Below are 21,498 nucleotides of genomic sequence, written 5' to 3'. Positions count from 1 at the left end.
TTCATTCCAGTCCACATTTCATTATGACAGGAATCTTAAATCATATGAAGGCTTTAGGGGATCTGGACATGATCAAAGGAAATGGTTTGTATTTCAGAAAGAAATACTGCAATCTAACTGAGGATGTCCTTTTTATCATCCATCCTCAGGTCTTGCAGATACATTACCTTCAGTATTTTAGATTTTAAACTAGTTTTCTTTTCATATTTCTGTAACGTTTTGCATATTACAGGGAAAACAGAGACAGATACAAATGTTAAATTGTTCTACAGCACAACATTGCATATTGCCTGTACTGAATTAGCAGTGGTTATATATATATATATATATATATATATATATATATATATATATATATATATATATATATATATATATATATATATATACTACCGGTCAAAAGTTTGGGGTCACTTAGAAATTTCAGAAATGTCCATTCCACTCCATTATAGAGAGAATACCAGCTGAGATCAGTTGCATTGTTTTTTTAAACAGGGCAGCAGTTTTCAGATTACATTATATGCTTACATAATTGCAAAAGGGTTCTCCAATGTTTTCTCAGTTAGCCTTTTAAAATGATATCAGATTAGTAAACAGAATGTGTCTTTGGAACATTGGATGAATGGTTGCTGATAATGGGCAATGTAGATTGCATTAAAGATCAGCCACTTCTTTCTACAACAGTCGAGAACCTGTTTGCAATTATGTAAGCACATAATGTAATCTGAAAACTGCTGCCCTGGTTAAAAAAAACAATGCAACTGATCTCAGCTGGTATTCTGTCTGTAATTGAGTGGAATGGAAATTTCTAAGTGACCCCAAACTTTTGACCGGTACATATAACAATCATTTTGTGTCTGCCTGGCTACTATAGAATACTCTCCACAAATGCTTTTTGAATGTTTGAATGGTTAAATGTTGTTTCACCATGTTGTACCACACAATGTAAAGTGTGCTTCATCAGTCAAGCCAGAGGCAGAAAGAATGTGTACGGGTCCTGGTTCATTTCACACATGTTACACACATATGTTTACAGTTCTCTCTCCAAGAGGCCCAGGCCCCCTGCTTGGGGAGCGCCAGCTGAGAGATAAAGCGAGTATGGCAAAGATAGTGAACGAATATGAGGAGTCTGATTAGAAGCCAGTATTGGCACTGCTCCCAACCCAAGCCAGACCTCAAGCGTGTGGACTCTTAGCGGGTGGATAGACAGGCAGTTCTGGGACTTTGAAGGAGGAAAAGCAGACTGCTGGAGTGGTAACAGAGTGGTATTGTGAGCTGACTGACTTGACGCCTCAATGGTTTAGAGATGCAGGCTGCCGGGGGTAGCCTCTTTCTGGGCCCCACAGGGCCCCTCTGTGCTGATGCACTGCTGGAAGTGGGTCAGACACAAGAGCACAGTGAGCGATCAGAGAGTGTATGCTCAGCAGATATCCAAGACAAAGAGGCATCTAAACAGTGAAGCTTGTGTACAGTGAGCAGGAAGAGACGGGGGCAGAAGGCGCTGTTGACACAGTGTTATAAAACTTCTAGTGCAGATATGATCATCAGTAATTGTGGTCAGATTATCTCTTGTGATTGTGGCTGATTCAATGTTGCATCTGTTTAATGCAAACCGTTACTTAAATCAGGAAATGTCTGCACAATGTACATTAATGTCCATTTGGTGCATCAGGGTGCACAAAATGCAGCCTCTGTTACCCCCCAAATAAGCTAATTATGTAACAGCAAAACAATCTGTTTCCCTCCTGCCATATACAAAAGTAATACGTAATGAGTTGGACTGTTTATGACAACATGAAAAGGCTTCTTTGAAAAAACATTCAAAGCAAAAGGCTGTAACTCTTATTGCCAGAGGGAGGCAGTGTTCTCATTCACCACACATTAACATTCTTCACAGCATCCATTTTACCTCCAATTCTCTGCAGCTCTTAAACTGCAAAATGATCGCCAGCCACAGAAGCAGAGAGCAGCTAGTTATCTTGTTATTGATGTGGGCACTTTGAAGAGACAAGGGCTGCCACATTCTGGTAGACGAGAGGCTGGAGCACAACAACACAATAAAAGACACATCTGAGAAGACAGATGAATGTGAAGAATGGGAGCATAAAAACCTCCTTTTGAGGACGGATAAAGGCAGTGTCACACTTAAACCTGAAATATGCATGGAAATACCATAAAGTTAATAAAGTTTAGGAGTTTGTTCAGGGCAATAGTGACCACAGGCAGCGGAGGAGTGATTGTAAAACACTCACCCCACTTACACTTGGCATTAAACAGAATGATTAGTCTTCATGTTAGATTATGGTTTTAAGTCACATCCAAACATTCCTTAAAACACACACGACACACCAAAACAGATTTTATACCTTGAGAAGTTTCAGGAAAGTTACATTCCAGTATGCTGCAACATTAAAATTAATACATACTTTATTGATCCTGCAATGGCGAAATTACATTTTTTTTTCTCTTTCTGTTGTTAGTTATTGCACATAGGCCCAAAATCCACAGACATGTTCAGGACCCATAGGTTTGGTGCCTTGCTCAAAGGCACCTTGGCAAAGCCCCGGAGGTGAACTGGCACCTCTCCAGCCACCAGTCCACACTCCATACTTTGGTCCGCACAGGAACTTGAACAGGCAACTCTGGTTCCCAAGCCAAGTCCCTACCGACTGAACAACAAATCCCTAACATGTATGGAGGACTGTGTGGTCATGCTTTACATCTGTCCTGGCAGTATCAGAGCATCATCTGGTTACCGGTTCTGTTTGTTCTAAAACTGAACATGCTTTGTATTTATCCTCCCACATGCAGCCACAGCAGGGAATCTACGAGTTAAAATCAAGCAGAGTTTAAAGACTAAAAAAATATTTTAGCTGGGATGTGGTGACAGTGGAGAATGAGACATAAGATGTGGATTTGAGACAAAACAGAACACACCATCACGCGCTTGATCTTGGTAAATACTTTATATGCAATTGTTTCTTGATCTTTGCAAACACTGTATAGAAAACACTTAAGGTAACATTTTTCAAACATTTAAAGCACGTCTGAGCTTTCAGACAGACATGACACAGTAATCTACAGCTTTATAAACATTCTCCCCCCCTCTGGCCTGTCCATACACACCCCTCAGCATGCTTCCCTACCACATATCCCTTACACACACACACACACACACACACACACACACACACACACACACACACACACACACACACACACACACACACACACACACACACACCTCTCCACTTAGTATCCACAGTAGGCTTTATAACACTGTTTCTGTATCATATGATGGTTCTTCAACTTTTTTTTAATTTAAAATAGCTATCAACATTTATGCTGTAATATTTGGAAAGTGATACATTTGTATTTACATAAGCTTATTGAGCAAGATTCAATTACAATGTGTGTGTACATATGTATAATTGTATGTAGGTGTGTATATTTGAGTGTGTGTTTTGACCAGAGCCACTTAATCATTCTGTTTGAGTCACTGACCAAAGACTGTTTCCACTGATAGCGTCCAATCTGTTCAATACAGTCCTGTTAGAAAATAAGAAGAAAGTGGCATGGTGAGTTTTTAACCCCACAATGGTGCCTCAATGCAGGGCAGCAGAGCAGAGTGAAATTGGTCCATAACTTTCCCCTACAACTTGTCTGTGGTAGCATGAGGAGATTATGGGAGACTGAAGTGACCGGAGATGGTGTGAGGCATTCACAGCACGTTGGACTCATCATACATTCAGCAGAGGCCAGGAGGTGTCAGTCATTATCTGGGACGGCTGTGTTTCAGGGTCCTACAACCTCGGTGACTTGCACATTCAGACTCTCATGTTTTCATTTCATACGAGATAAAAGTAAGAAAACGTGGCAAATGGTCATAGTACCTTGTCTTGATTTTAAAACACCTCCTTCAGCATAAAAAATGGATGCTTCCAGGGAGAAGAGAAGTCACTCCCAGCTAATCATTCAATACCCCCCCCACCCCAATCTTCCTCCTCCCTTACCTTTTCTCTTTCACACACACAGATGCAAGCACTCACGTGCACATTCATATACATAAAGTACAGAAGTAAGCAATTACACCTACACACACAGAAAAACAAAAAGGTTGAAACACACACACATGGCCACACATACACACATAGGGACCTGGGTAAGAGACCAAACTAATGTGAAAGGAAACTGAGGCACATAATCTGACTTTGATATACTCAAAACAGAAGTAAATGATTAAGGTGTCGCAGACAGGCCTAGGCTTTCAGCCCTGTGAGAACTTCTAAAATGAAACATCTATGTAGCACCTATATTCTCCCAGGTACCGTATGCATACTCTGAATCTTTCAGTACCTATTATACGGAGATGGCGGTAGAAGCTCCGGCTTGATCGTTCACATGACAGACGTGCCGGCAAATAATTTTGGGGTTGGACTAAGGTACCATAGTGATAATATGAATAGTGCTTAAAGGCTTAGCTTTTCTTTCACATCCTTATTTGCAAATAGCAAGGTCAAAAGGCATTGTAACAGAGATCCACATAATTAAACATTTAAAGAATTTATGTGCTCCAACAGTCTCATAAACTCTGGGTTGGGACCCGGAATAGGTCACAGGCCTATTCTGCTGGGTCCCTACATGGCAAGAGTAGCAATAGGTTGTCATGAGCTGGGGTCAGAAGAACAGGGACTAAACGTTGTTGTTTCCTGGGTGAAAAAGCTTAAGAACCACAAACTTGGTTGAAAATGGAGTTGGCAATGTCGAGTCAATCTCTTGAGGGCATTTACAGAGGTCCTTAAAAGACCCCTGTGGGCCTTTGAGGGCCATTTATTTAATGTGGCAGCACTTTGCTATCCCTGTATGTAAATGTAGGTCTTTTGTAACTCCTTTTTCATCTACCTTCCATTTACAGTATTAAAAAGCTACTTCATTATCCTGGGTGTGTTGGTTCACAGTTTCACTTAATTTTGTTCCAAATTGATAACAGAATGAGATAGTAGGTGGGAGAATGAGAGAGAACAGGTAATCTGTCCATCCTTCCAGTCACCCCTCGCTTAGTTAGGATGGAGATCAGTTTAGGTGAGTTTTAGTTCAACCGTCGTCTGGGGTCGAGTCTTCAGGGGTGGATGAGTCCTCAGCAAAGTCGTCCGATGAGCCACTCTTGTGGATGCGCCCATCGCTGCGCATGCTGTGGAAAGTCTTGCGGAAGGCTTCCATCATTGAGTGTGCCAATTTCTTGGCCTCCAACTTGCTCTCACACTCCACAGCATGGCAGTCCATCTGGAAGGTCAGGTCATCGTTGATCTCCCGGTAGATCCAGGCAAATACGTTGGGTCTGACGCTGTGGTCAGCTGTGCAGTAGGCGATCCGCGCCACCTGGTAGGTGTCCATGGTTACTGAGGCCTCGCCGTGCTCATCCAGGTGGTGAAGACGCACCTGGAAGGGCCTGATCTCCAGCAGAGAATTGCCTTCGGGGCAGCTGCCCTGCTGCTGAGCAAGGCCACAACGCTCCACAAGACCCACCACCGCCGACTCTGTGCAGCCAGACAGGAACTGGGTCCCAGAGATAGTCACCTTACCCAGGTAGGCCACCTGTAGGAAGACGCACACAAATACTATTAGACTGGTTTTTTCACAACACCACGTATAACAAACAGTCGTTATCGGCGACCTTCCACTTCCGGGATTGCTCTGTTGCCGCCAGGAAATTCTGCCGTATGTCCTTTTCAGCCAGATATCCGTTACCGTACTCTTTCTTTGTGTTGTAATTTTAAACTTGGCATGGTTAACTTCTCCTCAGATCTTTGCAAGTTAAATCCAGACAGCTAGCTAGACTATCTGTCCAATCTGAGTTTTCTGTTGCACGACTAAAACAACTTAGAATGTACACGTTCCACAAAAAGAAGTTCCTTCCGGAGGCTATTTAGCAGTGGCACCGTGGCTCCGTGCGGAGCTTAACGCCGCCCAAGACGATTGTGATTGGTTTAAAGACATGCCAATAAACCAGAGCACGTTTCTTTCACATCCCAGAATGCTGTGTGGACTAGCCAGACCCTTCTCCGCAGCGCTGTGGCAAAGCGAGACTAAACAAACATAAATATGCAGTTGACTACACATACACCTTTAAAAACTGCAGTTTTTCACCGAATGTACAGATTAAGGGAAAAATAACACTGATGCAATATTAAAAGTGGGAAGTGGGACTGCTCTCTGTCATACCGAAAGAGTCTATTATTAGGATTATTTATAAAGCACTTTTCTTTACAAAGTTAAAAGGAAAAGACACAGGGACAATGAAATACTGTTAGAAAGTAGATACAAAACATTGAATGTCAAAAGTGGAGCGATAAAACATATTGACTATTAACAGAGGCTTATAAAAGATTGTTTTAAGAAAGGATTTAAAGATGTTACAGACATAGCCTGTCTAATCTCAATGAGCAGAGTCTTCCAAAGTCTGGGGACTTAAATTGCAAAAGCCCGGTCACCCTCTGTCAGCAGTTGAGGCCTAGGAATAACCAGCAGAGCCCATCCATCTAAGAGGACAACACAGGCATACACAGTAAGGAGGTCCAAATCACTACTAAACAGATCTTTATCTTCATCAAGAGTGGACCCTTTTTCTTTTCAAATCACTTCAGGCAGAAATAATTCCATGTTCATGTACATCTTTAGGTTAATTAACCTAAAAAAACTGGGGTACGTTAAGTCTATCTGTAGTGGTGATAAGAGGCTTTTCTAATTTTCTGTGGTAACTGTGCTGACATGCTGAAGGATGTGTGTGGGCTATTTCCCAAAGAGAAAAAAAAAATATGTTGAGCTGTGGCTGCAACAAGTACCATAGAATACCATAGTAATGACGCTGCATACCAGGAGAGCGATAGACTGAGGAGATGGACAGTGTTAGGAGGAGACAGAGTTAAGACGTGAACAAAGCTGGAGTTTTCTTTGGGAACGTGGCCAATGTGAGAGCGGTCCAGGAATAATGGCTGACTTGTGCGCTTTCTCTACATGGTGTTCTTTTAGCTTTATAAAAATACACAGAGGAGGAGCCGGCTACGAGTCAAACACTCCGAGTTTTCACTCCTGTCTGTGTTTATACTGGGGCAGGGGAATACTCCTCTCTCTCTCAAGAGTTCATTACAGCTGGTTACATGCAGCACACATGGCTGCTGATAACATGAGTGCGATGATAAGTATCAATACTAAAGGACAGATGTGTATCATAAAGCAGTCGGGAACATTTTTAGAAGATATGGCCTGCATTTATGGCTCAATGCACATCTGTCAATGTCGAGCCACTCTGTGGTTTGGATAACACTATTCCCTTAAGTAATGCACGCAAACTATTACCTATAATTCTTTTCAGTTCTTACATTTTATTATCCAACAACAGCAGATGTCCACCCAGCAGATCAACAAATACCAGTGCCAGACTGACAGAGAGCACCAGAAAATGATACAAAGCAGAGGCCCAGGTCCTGTTTTATTCAACACGTGATCGGACTGCTTCTCTTCTTTCACACGTTTTGTTTAGTCTGCAACCGTCAAGTCTACCTGCCCTCATTCTCTGCTATGATTTTCACTGAATGGGATCTTTCAGAGTAAGCATGCAGAACAATCAGCCAGTCACTCAGACCAGCCTCTCAGTTAGACAGGCAGTATTAAGTCATATGTAGAGCAGGTTTAGCATTTACTATAAAGCTGCAAAAAATTTAAAAACTGACAGGCACCAAAATCTTTGTAGTATTTTTATGTAACGTTAGTATTTTTGTAAAATCAAGCACCCTTTGTAAAACTGTGAAGCCCACAACAGATCTTCTCATCTAAAAACCCTTCTAAAAAGATCCTTTTAAAAAAAAAAAAAGAGGAAATGAAAGTTATGGAGAAATTTAAGCTAAAACAGACAGTAGAGAAAGAGGAAGCTAATGAGAAATAGAAAGCAACAGAAACAGAAATATATCCCCAATCATTTCATCTTTGCCAAATCACTTTTTTAAAATGTGGGACGAGAATCAATGCCATGTCAGTATGTTAAGTATGGAGCTGGAGCCAAAATGTAGTTAGCCTAGCTTAGCATAAAGACTTGAAGCAGGAAGAAAACAGTTGTCAAAAGATTTTAAAACACATGTATCAACACCTCTAAAGCTCACTTATTATTACATTTACAGAAATGTAAAAACGTCAATTTGTGGTTTTATGGTTAGTTACATGCGTTAACTATTTCAAGGCCAATTTATGAAAATAAGACAAGTTATATAAATGGTCTGTAAGCTAAATGTTCGCAACACAAACAACAAAAATAATGCCAACATCAGAGATACAGTATCTTTCCACTCTGAGCAATAACTGAAATTTGATAGATTTCAGATGCACCATTATTCCCTTACTTGTTTTTAAATGGGACTAATGGTAAGATAAAATATTTCATGTGACAGTCAGGTAGATTGGTAAATGAACAGAAGTAGCATATTTCCCCTAAATGATGTCTTAAGGTGCGGTGAAACAAACAATCAAATCAAACTGAATGGAGGTAAATCTACTCAAAAGTAGCATGTGTAATATCTGCTCCATATATAAACAAACACTGGTACTGTATGCTACCACTATGGTGGATTAGCCCCCGAAAAACCCTGATTGCAGCGTGACATGACATTGATTCCGAGTTTCCGAACAGTAAGAGATCGAGGAAGTGAAAGCAGCTGTCTCCTCATGCCTGTTTTTCATTAGTGGTGACCGCAGGGGTGGGACACTCAGCCTTTGCACCCGATCCATCATTCAGCCGAGTACCACAGGTCTGCAGGAGCAGCCTGGAGGCAGGGTGGTTTGCTAGTCGACCACACTGACACCCTCTCGCAGCCAAAAGGCATTCAGTCACTCAGCCAGCCAACAAATCCAAAAACAGCAAGATACATCAACCATCCAGAGTGTGCCGTTTGTATGTCAAACAGCAATAAAGAGTCATTGTGCACTTCTTTTCTCTGTCTCTCTTATTTTGATATTAAGTTACGTGTTTAAACTGTGATTGTTTCTACTCATTGCTTGCTTCCTAGTTGAATGAAGGCTGACTGCTTTGCCACGTTTCATTCTCTTCTAGCAGCTGGGAGTAGGCCAAAACACAAAAAAGGCAGTTCATGTTTCTCTCAATCTATATATATATATATATGTATTCTCTGGTGTTAGAAAATTAGGAAGTGATCTAGTTAATGTGTCTGGTTAAATAATGTTCACAACTTGGAAAAAAGAGCCAAAAGGAAGAGTTGCAGCAGCTTCATATTCAGACTGAATTCAGTCTGATGTTGCCTTCTTTTCTCCAAGGGAAAGATAATTTTTTTTGTGACTGGCATATCTGCAAGTTAGGTAGAGTGGTCATAGAGAGGTCAAGAAAGGCAGAAAAGAAGGAAGATGGTGGGGGTTGAAAAACGACAAGAATCATCTTTATTAGAGGTATTTATTAGGAGTTGAGCCCTCGAACAAACGTAGTCCTTTGATAAATAGCAAAACACACTGGTCTGCGTTGGAACATTTGGCCAGTTTGAACTGTCAACTTTCCAGACGAGCATGACGACGAAATAAACTAGTATAAGACAGGGAGGTGTGTGTGTGTGTGTGTGTGTGTGTGTGTGTATTAGAGTGCGGATCGGGCTGTTCTGTTCTGATTCTGTCCGAGCCCGGCCCGCATCCGAAAGAGCAGTAACCGAATCTGGCCCGAGTCCGACAGGCATTAAGATATTTATGTCCGAGCCTGAGACAGTTAAAATGTCATTTTTTTCCTCATACTAATGACACATGTATGTTTGTTTGTGTGGAAAGCCCACTATTATTAAGCAACTGTAGGAAGGCAGAACGCATCAGCGCACACAGGGCAACAAGCGCACGTTATAAGCTTTTTTAAATTTAAAATGTTCAATGCCTTATCGCGCTGATGTGACCAAGCCCGATCCAAACCCAAACATCATTTTTAAATATCTGTCTGAACCCGGCCCGGCCCATCGGGCTCGGTTCGGGTATCCATCCTCTAATGTGTATGTATATATATATGTGTGTGTGTGTGTGTGTGTGTGTGTGTGTGTGTGTGTGTGTGTGTGTGTGTGTGTGTGTGTGTAAGGCGGAGGGAAAGATAAGTGAGGATTGTGTGAGTTGAGGAGGTCACCAGACTGAGCAAACATTTACAGTTTGTTTCCAAGTCAAAACCAAACATGCAGCTAAAGAGGAAATTGTTACATTGCTCAAGCAGAAAGATGATGGAGAGATATAAATAGAAAAAAAACTGCTTATAAGGCTGTGCTCACAAAAAAGAAATACACCACTAAAACTTTGGACTTGGATGATTTCTTTTTGGGCTGCAGTACTTGAATCACCCATTTCACTGTACCAACATTCTTTTCCTTGAGGGCTAAGACAACACTGAGCCCATTTACACCTGGTATTAAACTGTGCTCTGTAGGTGAGCATAACATCTGTATAAGGAAAGTTGAACGTGAGCATTTATGAAGACACAGACACACTAAATGTGAAACTGATTGTGGCGTTTATTAGGTTTGGCTGCTGATCAATGATAGACAAAAAATGTAAACAGGTGAACCTTTATGCCAACTAAGCACAAGTATATTGCCATCCTTCTATAAGTACATGTTCAATTGTATTTAAGGTTGTCATGTTTAAATTCTGATTTATTTGACACAAATTACATATGTGGCTCATGATTATTGTGTCATCACTGTGGTGTTTTGCTGAAGGCAGCAAAACTTAGTGTAAATCCAATCTGTTAAACACTGAAACTATTCAGCCGTTGGGCAGAACCATCGGCACCGTAGAAATACCACTGCTAGAATAAAGAACATAAACTAGGTAATTGTGCTCTCTAGAGCCAACAAGACACTCAATATGAGACAGCAGTGTAAAGTGACAGTGCTGTAAGACTAGACAGGTGCCTATAAAATACACACATTTATAACCAGACATCTGTTCTCCAAGTCAGGAATCATAGAAGACAAGATCTGCTGACCCTACGTCTAGAGGCTGTTTTTCTTCTTTCTAGCTGTGAATGCACATAAACTATAGACAAGTCAGACCCTCACAGGATAATTGAAGCAGCAATGAAGTTGTCTTCAATACAATTTCACTTCCTCCTTCACATCATTCAGTCATACAATCAAGAAAGAAGCCCATAGAGAGTCCATGAAAGCATTGGAACAAAATATTTCAGCAACGTTTTGATGGATTGCAAATACTTCGGTATGTGGCAAGTGAATTCATATGAAGTAACATTTAGATTTCTCTTAGCACAGATACCAGAAGTCATGACTTAGGTTGGACTCACTGACAGAAATGAGCTGCTGTCAGGATCTCCAAGCCAAACTACAGACGCCTGCATAAGTCAGTGTTTGTGCAGCATGTGAAGCAAACCACTCACCAACTCAACAATAAAAATTGATACATCAATCCATCCATCCCAGACCAGAAAACATCTGCTGTTCTCTGATCTGGCAGCCCGCTCACCAGTCGTCTCAGTGCTGGCAAGTCAGGCAGGCAGATCATTCCAGAGAGCTACAGAGTCCTCCTCTTTGTTTCAACTTTCCATGTGTTTTCTCTTCTTTCTCCCCCCTCGCCCTAACACCTCTCCTCTATCCTCACATCCCCTCCTACAGCTAACGGTTAACATTTCTATACCGCCAAACTGAAAATATTGATTCCATATGAAGCAAAAGGGAGACAGAAATAAAAACAGTTACAGGAACGACTGCCTTGGAGGCTGCAAAGGAGGAATGCAACTAAGAAAAATTGGAGCAAACATTGACAGGCTGAGGGATGTTCAAATTTAAAGGGGTGATAGAATGATTATATAGGGTATTTCACACTGTTCCTTAAGGTCTCCTAATAGGTTATGTAACATTGGTTGGGCTGAAAATGGCCCGGTTGCTATTTTATGGGCCCTTAACTACCCTGTGAATATGGCCCTATTTGTAACAACAGTTTTTCATCCAAATATGGTATGCTCATGAATATTTAGATGAGCTGCGCGAAGATTGGTTGAGGGAACCACATACACATACATTGGAGACGAGACAGTACAATGTTATACATTGTTTGGTCTGCTATTTCGTTATTAAATTCACTTCTGAGACTTTTTTTATGCGAGAAATCAACTATATAACGCTCAAATATTTTTCGTCACACCACTTATATTACAGCTACCCCAAGGTCTTACAAAGCTAACACTTGTGTCCGATTTCAATTTAATGCATTTTTGTGAATATGAGGGGTTTCGTTAGCTGCTAGTGTCCCTTTAATCCTATGGGTAAAGATCGCAGCTAGTTAGCTACACTTTCGGCATAACTAGAGTATATTTACACTTTGAATTTCGTCACGGCATGTATAGCACAGCTACCCTAAGGTCTTACAAAGCTAAGCTAACACTTTTGTCCAATTTTAATTTAATGCATTTTTGTGAATTTCAGAGGTCTAGGAGGAGGCTAGCTAGCTCTCATTGATAGAGCCTGCGGGCTCTATCAATGAGACTCGCGGACAAGAGGCGTTTATTTTCCCGATCGTTTGTTTAAATAACTCAACACACATATCCATTATAATATTAACTGGAACCTGTGGTAATAGATTGCGGGCATAACAAGCTCGCTGACCGCACTCTCACTCACACACACCGGCCATTTAGCAGGAAGAGGGGAGAGAGAACAGCGAGCTGCAGGCCCTGGAGCTCTGTCAGGGCCTCGGCATTTGGTAGTCCAGTAACCCAGAAACAGTGACTTTGCGCGGGTATGGAGCAGGGCTGCCGGCCGTGATGGAGCTCCATCTAGCTCACAGCAGGCCGGGGTCTGTGAAGGAAGGCAGGCCGGGCGGCGAGGCAAGGCAGCAACCCAGGCAGCACCGACACACAGTCGGACAAAATTTGCAATTAGCCATCAATTTTCGTAAAACGGCACATATTTGACCTCTACATAGTTGATTTCTCACATAAAAAAGTCTCAGAAGTGAATTTAGTGATGAAATAGCAGATGAACAATGTATACAATTTCTGAGATCTGCGCAACCTATTCAGAAGACTACCTGATCTCAGGTCAGTGGTGTAGCCTATGTAAATGTTGGGGCGTGACAAAGATAGAGACTAGAGCCAAATAAAGAGGAGCCGTTGATATTTGCCCGTTTTCAGAGCCAGTTTCAACTTGTGAGATGTGCAGAGGAAAGAGGTGTCAATTGGATTTTGAGGTTCTATGTATGTATATTTACCACCAAACTGTCGTTATTCAACTATGACAAGGTAAAATCGGTTTTGCATTCTATCACCCCTTTAAACTATTCACTGGATTGCTGCTGCAGACAGGAAACTACATGTGTATGTATACCTGCTTCGTAGAACAGAGACAAAAACATAGAAATGGAGTGCAAGTGTTGGTGAGTGTGAGACAGAGAGGGGAGGAGCATGGTTAAACGTGTGGTGAGACATGTGGCCACCATTACTGACTCTTAGTTTACGGAGGATATTGTCCTATTCTATTCTCTCTCTCTCTCTCACCTACATATGGAGACTCTACGGCCTGCAGGTGGAAGTCATCTCTGTAATCATCAGTAAGCAAGTGTTTGGTAGCCTTGCTAGCTTGTCTGCTTGTACAGTAAAAAGTTAAAAGAAAAGTTTACATTTTGGGGAAATACCCGTATTCGCTATCTTGCAGTTAGATGAGAAGCTCAATACCACTAAGATGTCTGTACCATAAATATAAAGCTACAGCCAGCAGCCGGCTGAAGGTTTAAAAGAAGCAACAAAGAAGAAAACATTTATATATTTCTGTTACACAAAACCCTCTTTTTAGGCCTCTAAAAAAGAAACAATCTGACAAGGAAAACATCACTCTGTGGTTGAACTGCTCATAACATACATAACCACCAACAAGCAGATATTGTCTGATTTTAAGGGGCCACGAGCCAAAACGGTTGTGAGTCACTGCTGTAGTTCCCAATGTCTCAGTCAATCTGTGCTAAGAATCATGTTTAAAAATCATCAGGGAGGTTGTGCAAATATGTACAGTACATGCTGGCTTATTAAGTTCTGTATTAGCATGTTTACAACACTGTAAAAGACTCGACAACTATTACATATAACACATACAGTATACTGCAGCACATCAATGGCAACATTGTCACTGCCAGCACTGTTTTGAAGCACATGCCAGTAACAATGCTTTCTTTAATGATATATGAGGCAAACAGATTTTAACATTCAACTTTTCTTTTTTTGATAAATCACTGGATGCAAACCCAACAATGCCTGAAAAACCACAATTATGGAATGACAAAATGAGAAACAGACAGACAAGCAGGGAGGAAGAAACAGAGAGAGAAACATATTGTTATAAACCGATGGAGAGCAAAGCTGATAAAAAAGTAATTGAATGCAAAGAATGACAGAAGAAAGTGAGGGATACACAGAGGGAGACAGAAAAAACATCCGCAGCCCAGCAAGCGAGCCGGTGGGAAGAGAGACAGGAACATCCTGGTCCACTCACACACAGCACACACTGTTTGTGTCTGTACGAGTCTGTATTTGTGTATAAGCACACAGGCACGCATGTGTGTATGAGAGGTGCAGAGCTCGGGCAGCTGTGCTGCTGGAATCACAGCTGGTTCGGCTATCAGCAGAGAAAGGACCAGAGGGGATGAGAAGAAAAGAGGAGGAGGTATGGGAAAAGGAGAAGGAGGAAGAGAGACTTGGAGGAACCAATGAGGAGATACCTGTCCCTACAGAGAGGCTTTGGGAACATGGAGAAAGAAGAAGAAAGGGGCTAAGATGACAGGAAGAGGGACGGGGAGCAGAACAAGGAGGCAGTTGTTGAGGAGAGCAGTTTGGTCCTGTCGAATCAGGTCTGGGAACAGACTGTGATGTGAAGGCACAAACAGTCAGCTACACTTCTGGAAAGTCGTCATTTCAGCATTAGGCCCTTTCCCAGATGCTAGTCCAAGGACACAGTGGTGGGGCAGACAAAACAAACCTCTCTCAATCTGTGTCTGTTTTCCTTCTTTGCCCGCCATGGTCGCATTGTGTTCCAACCAGTAAAAGTTTTGTTTTCTTTTCCAAATGGCACGAGATGAGTGGTCAGTGTGAAAATATGATTGTTCTTGTGCATGCCTCAATGGCTCAATGGGTGACTATTTGGAAACATATTGGACTTGTATCTGGCAGTGGAGACCTAACGACGTTTGCTAAAAGTAAGAAAAATACCTGATATTATCAGTGTCCGAAAGTATAACTTCAAAAAGTCCTACTTTCAGATCATTTATAAAAAGAAAGAAGTTAATAACAATAGTACAGTGTCCTGTGGCAAATTTATGTTGATGGACATTTTAGCATATCCATGTAATCATAAGGCTTGCTACAAGCTTATTTTAAAATAAATAGTTGAACATTTCACTTTCTCTGCCGAGAGTTGATAGTTGAGTTGAGATGAGAAGACTGATACCACTCTCATATCTGTACAGTTAATATGAAGCTACACCCAGCAGCCTGTTAGCTTCGCTTAGCACAAAGACCGGAAATGGGGAAACAGATAGCCTGGCTCTGAAAACACTTTTACAGCTCACTAATTAACATGCTATATTTGGTTTGTTTAATCCGTACAAAAACAGAAGCATAATAAAGACAATTTGCGGGGTTTGGAGGGTGTTATTACCAGTTGCCAGGCAACCAGCGGAGAATCCAAGAAGTTACTAGTTCTGGCCTAGAAACTAGTCCAACTTGCTAGCTGTTTTCCCCTATTTCCAGTCTTTATGCTAAGCTAACTGTCTCCTTACTTCAAATGTAGTGTACAGAAATAAAATAACATGTCCCTCTTAATATGTATCTGGGTTATACTTGTATGGGGTTTTATCAAAAATGTGTTTGTGTGTCACATGTTTAGGTACAAAAATGAAATCCATTATTGTGGACTTTTTAACCTCCTAAATATTAATATATGTATAGTATTGGCCCCCAAAATCCAGTATTGTCTAGGTAGTACTAAGACAGTTACTGAGGCCGATATAAAAATGATACAGCATGTTCTATAGATAAAACACAACTGTCCCACTGTCAGAGACGGCGCTTATCCTGGCGTTCTCCCTCAGTAGGCCCCTGCGTCTGGATCCCCCAACATGACTGGGAAATCACTGCTTAGGAATGCAGCATTCCTGGAGAAGTTGTTAACATTCCTCTAAACTTATTGAATCAGCACAGTGCAGCTGGCCCCGCTTGCCACAGCATGCAAAGATGGATGAGGGTTTTTTTAAGTGCTGTGTGTATTTGCCCGTTTTGTGTGATGTGTGGTGAGAAAATTATGCTCTGTGTGTGTGTGTGTGTGTGTGTGTGTGTGTGTGTGTGTGTGTGTGTGTAAAACAGTGTTTCAATGTAAGTCAAGACAGAAGCACCTCAGTGTATATGAAAGAAGCTTTCACATTTCCAACCCCTTCCATACATATGGTAAGATTCTCCATACTCCAATGATGGCAATAAAATGTGTCTAAGCTGAGCTACACATTAACTTTCCACTCCAGTGACACTGGTGTCCACTGGTAGAGTTACCTTTTCAATTCCTGGCCACAAAATATGGTCTCAGCCACACAAATTTGCAATGCAAATGCAAAGAGAGTATTAAAGATCTTTTTTTCCTTACCAACACATGCTATTTGGTCATGCCACTACACGCCGCTACAAATACTGTAACTACTGTACACGATTTGGTTCATCTGATCCAGATTTTTGCACAGAGAATATTTTGTGCAACACTATACAGATGTTATAAAGGCAGAGCATACATACTTACAGCAGAGACGTCATATGTTTATCAGGCCATCGTGATTCTAGTCACACCAGTGTAAACACAGAACATTTTAGTGGCACTGGGAAGATTCTAACTTGCACATGTTAGAAAAAGGCTTGTACTCTGGAACTGTGTCAATGTTTCTTTGCCCAGGTCTAACATTAATGGAAACTGTTGACTCCCACCGTAGAGATAACAAGTACAACAGTGAAAGTGGTTGTGGATCTGAGGGAAGCCCTGAACTGCTGCCCAGTCTGGCTCCTCCACTGACGAGTAAAAGTGCCAGCAGAGACAACACACTAGTTAACCTGAACCTGAATCTAGACTGCGTTTGAACACCTCTCCCCTCCAGTTTCCATTAAAAAAAAAAACACACACATTACAATCCTTTACATTATGCTCACAGTACATAAAAATAACCAACAAACAGTGCACGTTCATTATGTTTCTGTCTGACATTTGATTAGCTTGTCCTTTTTCATGTCTTTCATTCGAACTACACACCCCCAGATGTCCAACGCTGAGTCAAGTGACATCACTTGAGGCAATTTATCAGACTTTGCGCAGCTCGCCCTCTGGAGCCATAAAAGGCTCTATACAACTATTTTTCAAATATGCAGTTGTACCCCCAAACACCTTTAAACACACTTTGATGTGTATAGAGTTCTCCTTTAAGATGGGAATGACCTGGGAATGTTTGTACATTTTCACAGGTGACGAAGCAAGCTAATGCCCATGACTAGCATGTCAACAATTCTGTCCTGTCTTAATCTATAACAGATACACATAAAGGGGAAAACACTGATACAAAGGCTCCATTAGACAAAAACACAGACGTACACAAATAACTGGGAGCATCGAATATCTCACCCCGGCTGCTAATCATCTCAATGTTGTCACTGTGTTCTGTTCTCTGTTCACTGGAGAAGTGACGGTACGTCCAGCACACTGACTGACATCAGAATACCAAGTACAGAGAGACAAAAAGCCTCTCTGCTTGACTGATTAAATAAAGACATGGTAGTGTGAATGATGTCAATGTGGGAAAATCAGACACTATATCACTGGTTTGGTTTAACTATATAGGAGTGGAATGATGCCCAGCTGAAGTATCAGACCCAGTGCTGGCAATAAGTCTTTTTCACAGCAGACATTTGGACTTATCATAACAGGAAAAGCAAAGGTGTAAGTAATAACATTGGCTAATAACTATGGCTCTGTTCTATTCAAATGTGACAATGAGCCAGCATGCATAATACCAGGACCCTAAAACTGAAGCCACTAAATGGAATTCAGCTATTTCTAATTATTTACATTTATACTTTTCCTACTGTGACAAGTGCTTATTAAAATCTCAAAAGAAAGAGTGTTTCTTTTTAAATTTCTACCTTTTTGTGATAAAACAATACCCTAACAGTTTTAAAATCCAGTAGCAGAGCAATTTAGAACAATTGATGACATTTTTTTTTAAAGATTATTTTTGGGGCTTTTCCGCCTTTATTTTGATAGGACAGCTAGGTGAGAAAAGGGAGAAGACATGCAGGAAATTGTCACAGGTCAGATTCAAACCCTGGATCTCTGCGTCAAGGCATAAACCTCGAAATACATGTGCGCCTGCGCTACCCACTGACCCAACCCAGCAACACTGATGACATTTCTAGGGGCTGATAGCAAGACCTCCTTCATACTTAATGTGTTTCTTTTTTTTATTAATTAATTAATTAATTAGTTTCTTGTGAATGATTGATTGTAAGTTTTCACTCCACATCCATGATAATACTTATTCAGTCTGGGCAGCTACAAATGTAATGTGGACGTGAATCAGACACTTGTGTGCTCATTCGCTGTGTGAAAGCTATATATGTATAGCCAAGGGGCCGCATCAAAAAGCAAGCATTTATAAAATGTAATTTGGCTAGGCAGAGTTAGCTTCGGAGCGAGTACCGACTCTGGAGGCATAGTGAGAGAAACAAAGTGTGTCCCCTGTGCTTTCTGACCACGGTGGGAAATCTGTAGCAGGAAAAGTTAACCCTGTCCTTGATTTCATGTTGTTTATGGAGAAGGAGAACCAGGAAATGAGTAGGGGGAAAATGCAACGCTACCAAGCCACGGGCGAGCGATGTGCGTCACCGCGACATGTAGTTACATTTTTCAAGAGCTGCACGTCAGGCTACGGCGTAGGGTCCGGCGTAGGGTCCGGCGTAGGGTCCGTGTCTCCACGTAACTACGTATGTGGCCACGGTGTAGATTTAACGCAGAAGCATAAATCTCGCTTAAGGTAATTAAGGTAATTTCATCATTTGTCATGAAGTATGACTGTGGAGCTGGCAATGCTGTAAAGTGCATTGAAGACATTTTCTCAATAGATGTGAAGTGGACTGCTTTGACAGCAGCAGGCCAGGCAGGGCAATGAGAGGTGGCCTTTCATCCTTGCTAGCTGTTAGCTTTGGCAGAGGGACAGCAGCCCTCAGCCAGCCTTCCTGCCTGTCTGTAAACTGGGAGCAAAACTCAGGGCTGGGAGAGACCGGAGTAAAGGAGAGAGGGGTGAGAAATGAAAGAGAGGGAATAGAAAACATTGCATGAGGATAAATGGTATCAAATTGTATCGTAGCATATGAAAGCCAAGGAGGAACTAGTGCAAGAGACCATTGTTTCCTCAGTTTTCTCTCTTGAAAAGAAAATAATGTCTCTTTAGAAGCAAGGGTGCTGAAGCAGGTGGGCTGTCAGATATACAGACAGGCAGGTAGTGACTCAGACAGGAAGTAACACAAGCCAGCAGATGCAGGTGGCGAGGCAGACGGACTTGCATATAAGGAGGCTGCTACAGATGAGGGAATTTTTTTTTTTTGTGTGTGTGGCTGGAATTCTGCTGAATAGCTATAGTGGTATCCATGGTAACATGGCTTTGGCAATCTCTGTAATGCTGGAGTGGTGAGTACAGAAGAGAAGGAGGCAATGAGTGGATGCTGGGACTCACACTAGACAGAGAGGGATACCTGCTCGGTGCAACGTGCACCTAGACGATTTATCAATATTTATCTTCTATCATGGCAGTGGTTGCCACAAGAGGCTGCTGTTTTTGCCGCTGAAATAGACATGATGTAATTTCCATCAGTGTTGCATTTCATATGCAACACTGCTGAGAATTTGAGAGCGTGTTATGTTACTGGTATGTTTGTATGGTTTGTGTTGGAGAAGCGCTGAACATACAGACATACTGCTGACACAATGTTACTGCAGCCTTCACAAGATGAGAAAATCTTGCCTGATTTTATTGTGCCTGGCAGGATAACAGCTGCATTTAAGAGACAGGAGGATGATCAAGAAGAGCAGTGTAACTGGTGCAAAGCTTTGTATTAAACAAAGCATCAGCTTAACAATGTCACCAAAGACGATGTGTTCCGTTTTAGTCTCACATTAATTCACTGGATTAAAGATGGATTTTTGAATTTTCCAGTGCATTAGATTCTATATTAACACTAAAAGTGCCGGAATTCCATAACTACTAGAACTGCTGTGAGCGGATTCCAAACTCTATAATCTCTCATGATACATACCTAATTGCGATATTGTATTATGTGTTGTGTTAGGATATCTTTAGAAAAACGTAATAACACAGAAATGTACATTTTAACGAGTTTAATTATACATTTGAGTAGTAATACGTGTTTCAATAATTCATATCATGGCATAGTAAAAATTCATATCCTGAAAAATATGGTGTGGAAATTCATTCAACTTAACTCATAACAGCCAAATAACAATTAAAAGTATGTTATTTGAACATTTAGCTATAACCTAACCTGGCACTGCTTCCGTTTTGGCGTCCGCTGCGGTGCGCAGCGCTGCTCGGACCGTGCGCCGCTGCCCTTTTTCCCCTCCATAAACTCCGCTCTCTGCTCCTCTGCCAGTTGCTGCATGAACTTCCTCCGGACAATTTTACTGCTGGTGCACTCCTTGGAGAGGATGTGTGCAATGATTCCAGCCAGTTGGAGGATGTATAAAGTTATATGAAGATGTAAACAGCCACCGGCCATCTACGTGTTCCGCGCCTTTCACAGAGCGAGCGCCCGGTGTTTGCCTTCCGATTCAGAACTGAGTCCATCCACGCCGTAGTAGCCTACGTTACCGACTCTGGCTTTGCCTTCGGCCCATCGGCGATGCCCACACTTGTTACTTGAGACCGCTAGTTACCTTTCTCTGACAGAAACTATGGTAGTTACTAAGCAACCAAGATGCATCTTCAACCGCGCGAAAAATTAAAAACAATACCGCAAAAACCCGAGCGGTCAATATGACCGTGTATGGCCGAAATAGGTAAAAGTGATTGTATTTTCTTTGCCTTTTGTGTAATGTATATAAAAACAATTTAAAATTAAAATACAGACTCTTTTAGGAAAGCAGCAGGATTGTATTTTTTTATTCAGCAAAGTTATTACACATATAAATTTCAAAATGGTCAAAATGACCGTCATGGATGTTCTAGTGTTAATACTACAACAACAACAACCTTAGTGTGGATTTTAAGACAATGAAACCCCTGCTGGTTGTGTCTGCATGTGTATCTCTCTCACTTTTCTGCTCTGCAAGTAAGGGCTGTCTTACTGGCTTTTACTTCATGTTCACATTTGAACTTCAGGAGCTTTTGGGAAGTGCTGATGAGGAATAGCTGTATCAACTACAAGCATGG

At 41.5% G+C, this 21,498-nt stretch overlaps 1 protein-coding gene across 1 annotated transcript in view; it reads right to left on the bottom strand.

Annotated features, from left to right (window-relative positions):
- Window positions 1-4,518: 4,518 nt before the first annotated feature.
- The window catches only part of pid1 (phosphotyrosine interaction domain containing 1), a 33,065-nt gene continuing 16,085 nt past the window's right edge, over window positions 4,519-21,498 (bottom strand). Inside the window, exon 3 of the mRNA XM_078246438.1 lies at window positions 4,519-5,595. Within this exon, the coding sequence (XP_078102564.1) occupies window positions 5,095-5,595 (501 nt within the window). The 3' untranslated portion in view covers window positions 4,519-5,094. The remainder of the gene's footprint in view (window positions 5,596-21,498) is intronic.

This window comes from Sander vitreus, chromosome 3, assembly GCF_031162955.1.
Source record: "Sander vitreus isolate 19-12246 chromosome 3, sanVit1, whole genome shotgun sequence".
NCBI lineage: Eukaryota > Metazoa > Chordata > Actinopteri > Perciformes > Percidae > Sander > Sander vitreus.
Note: the sequence above shows the minus strand (reverse complement) of the source record. Positions and strands in the feature narration are given on the sequence as shown.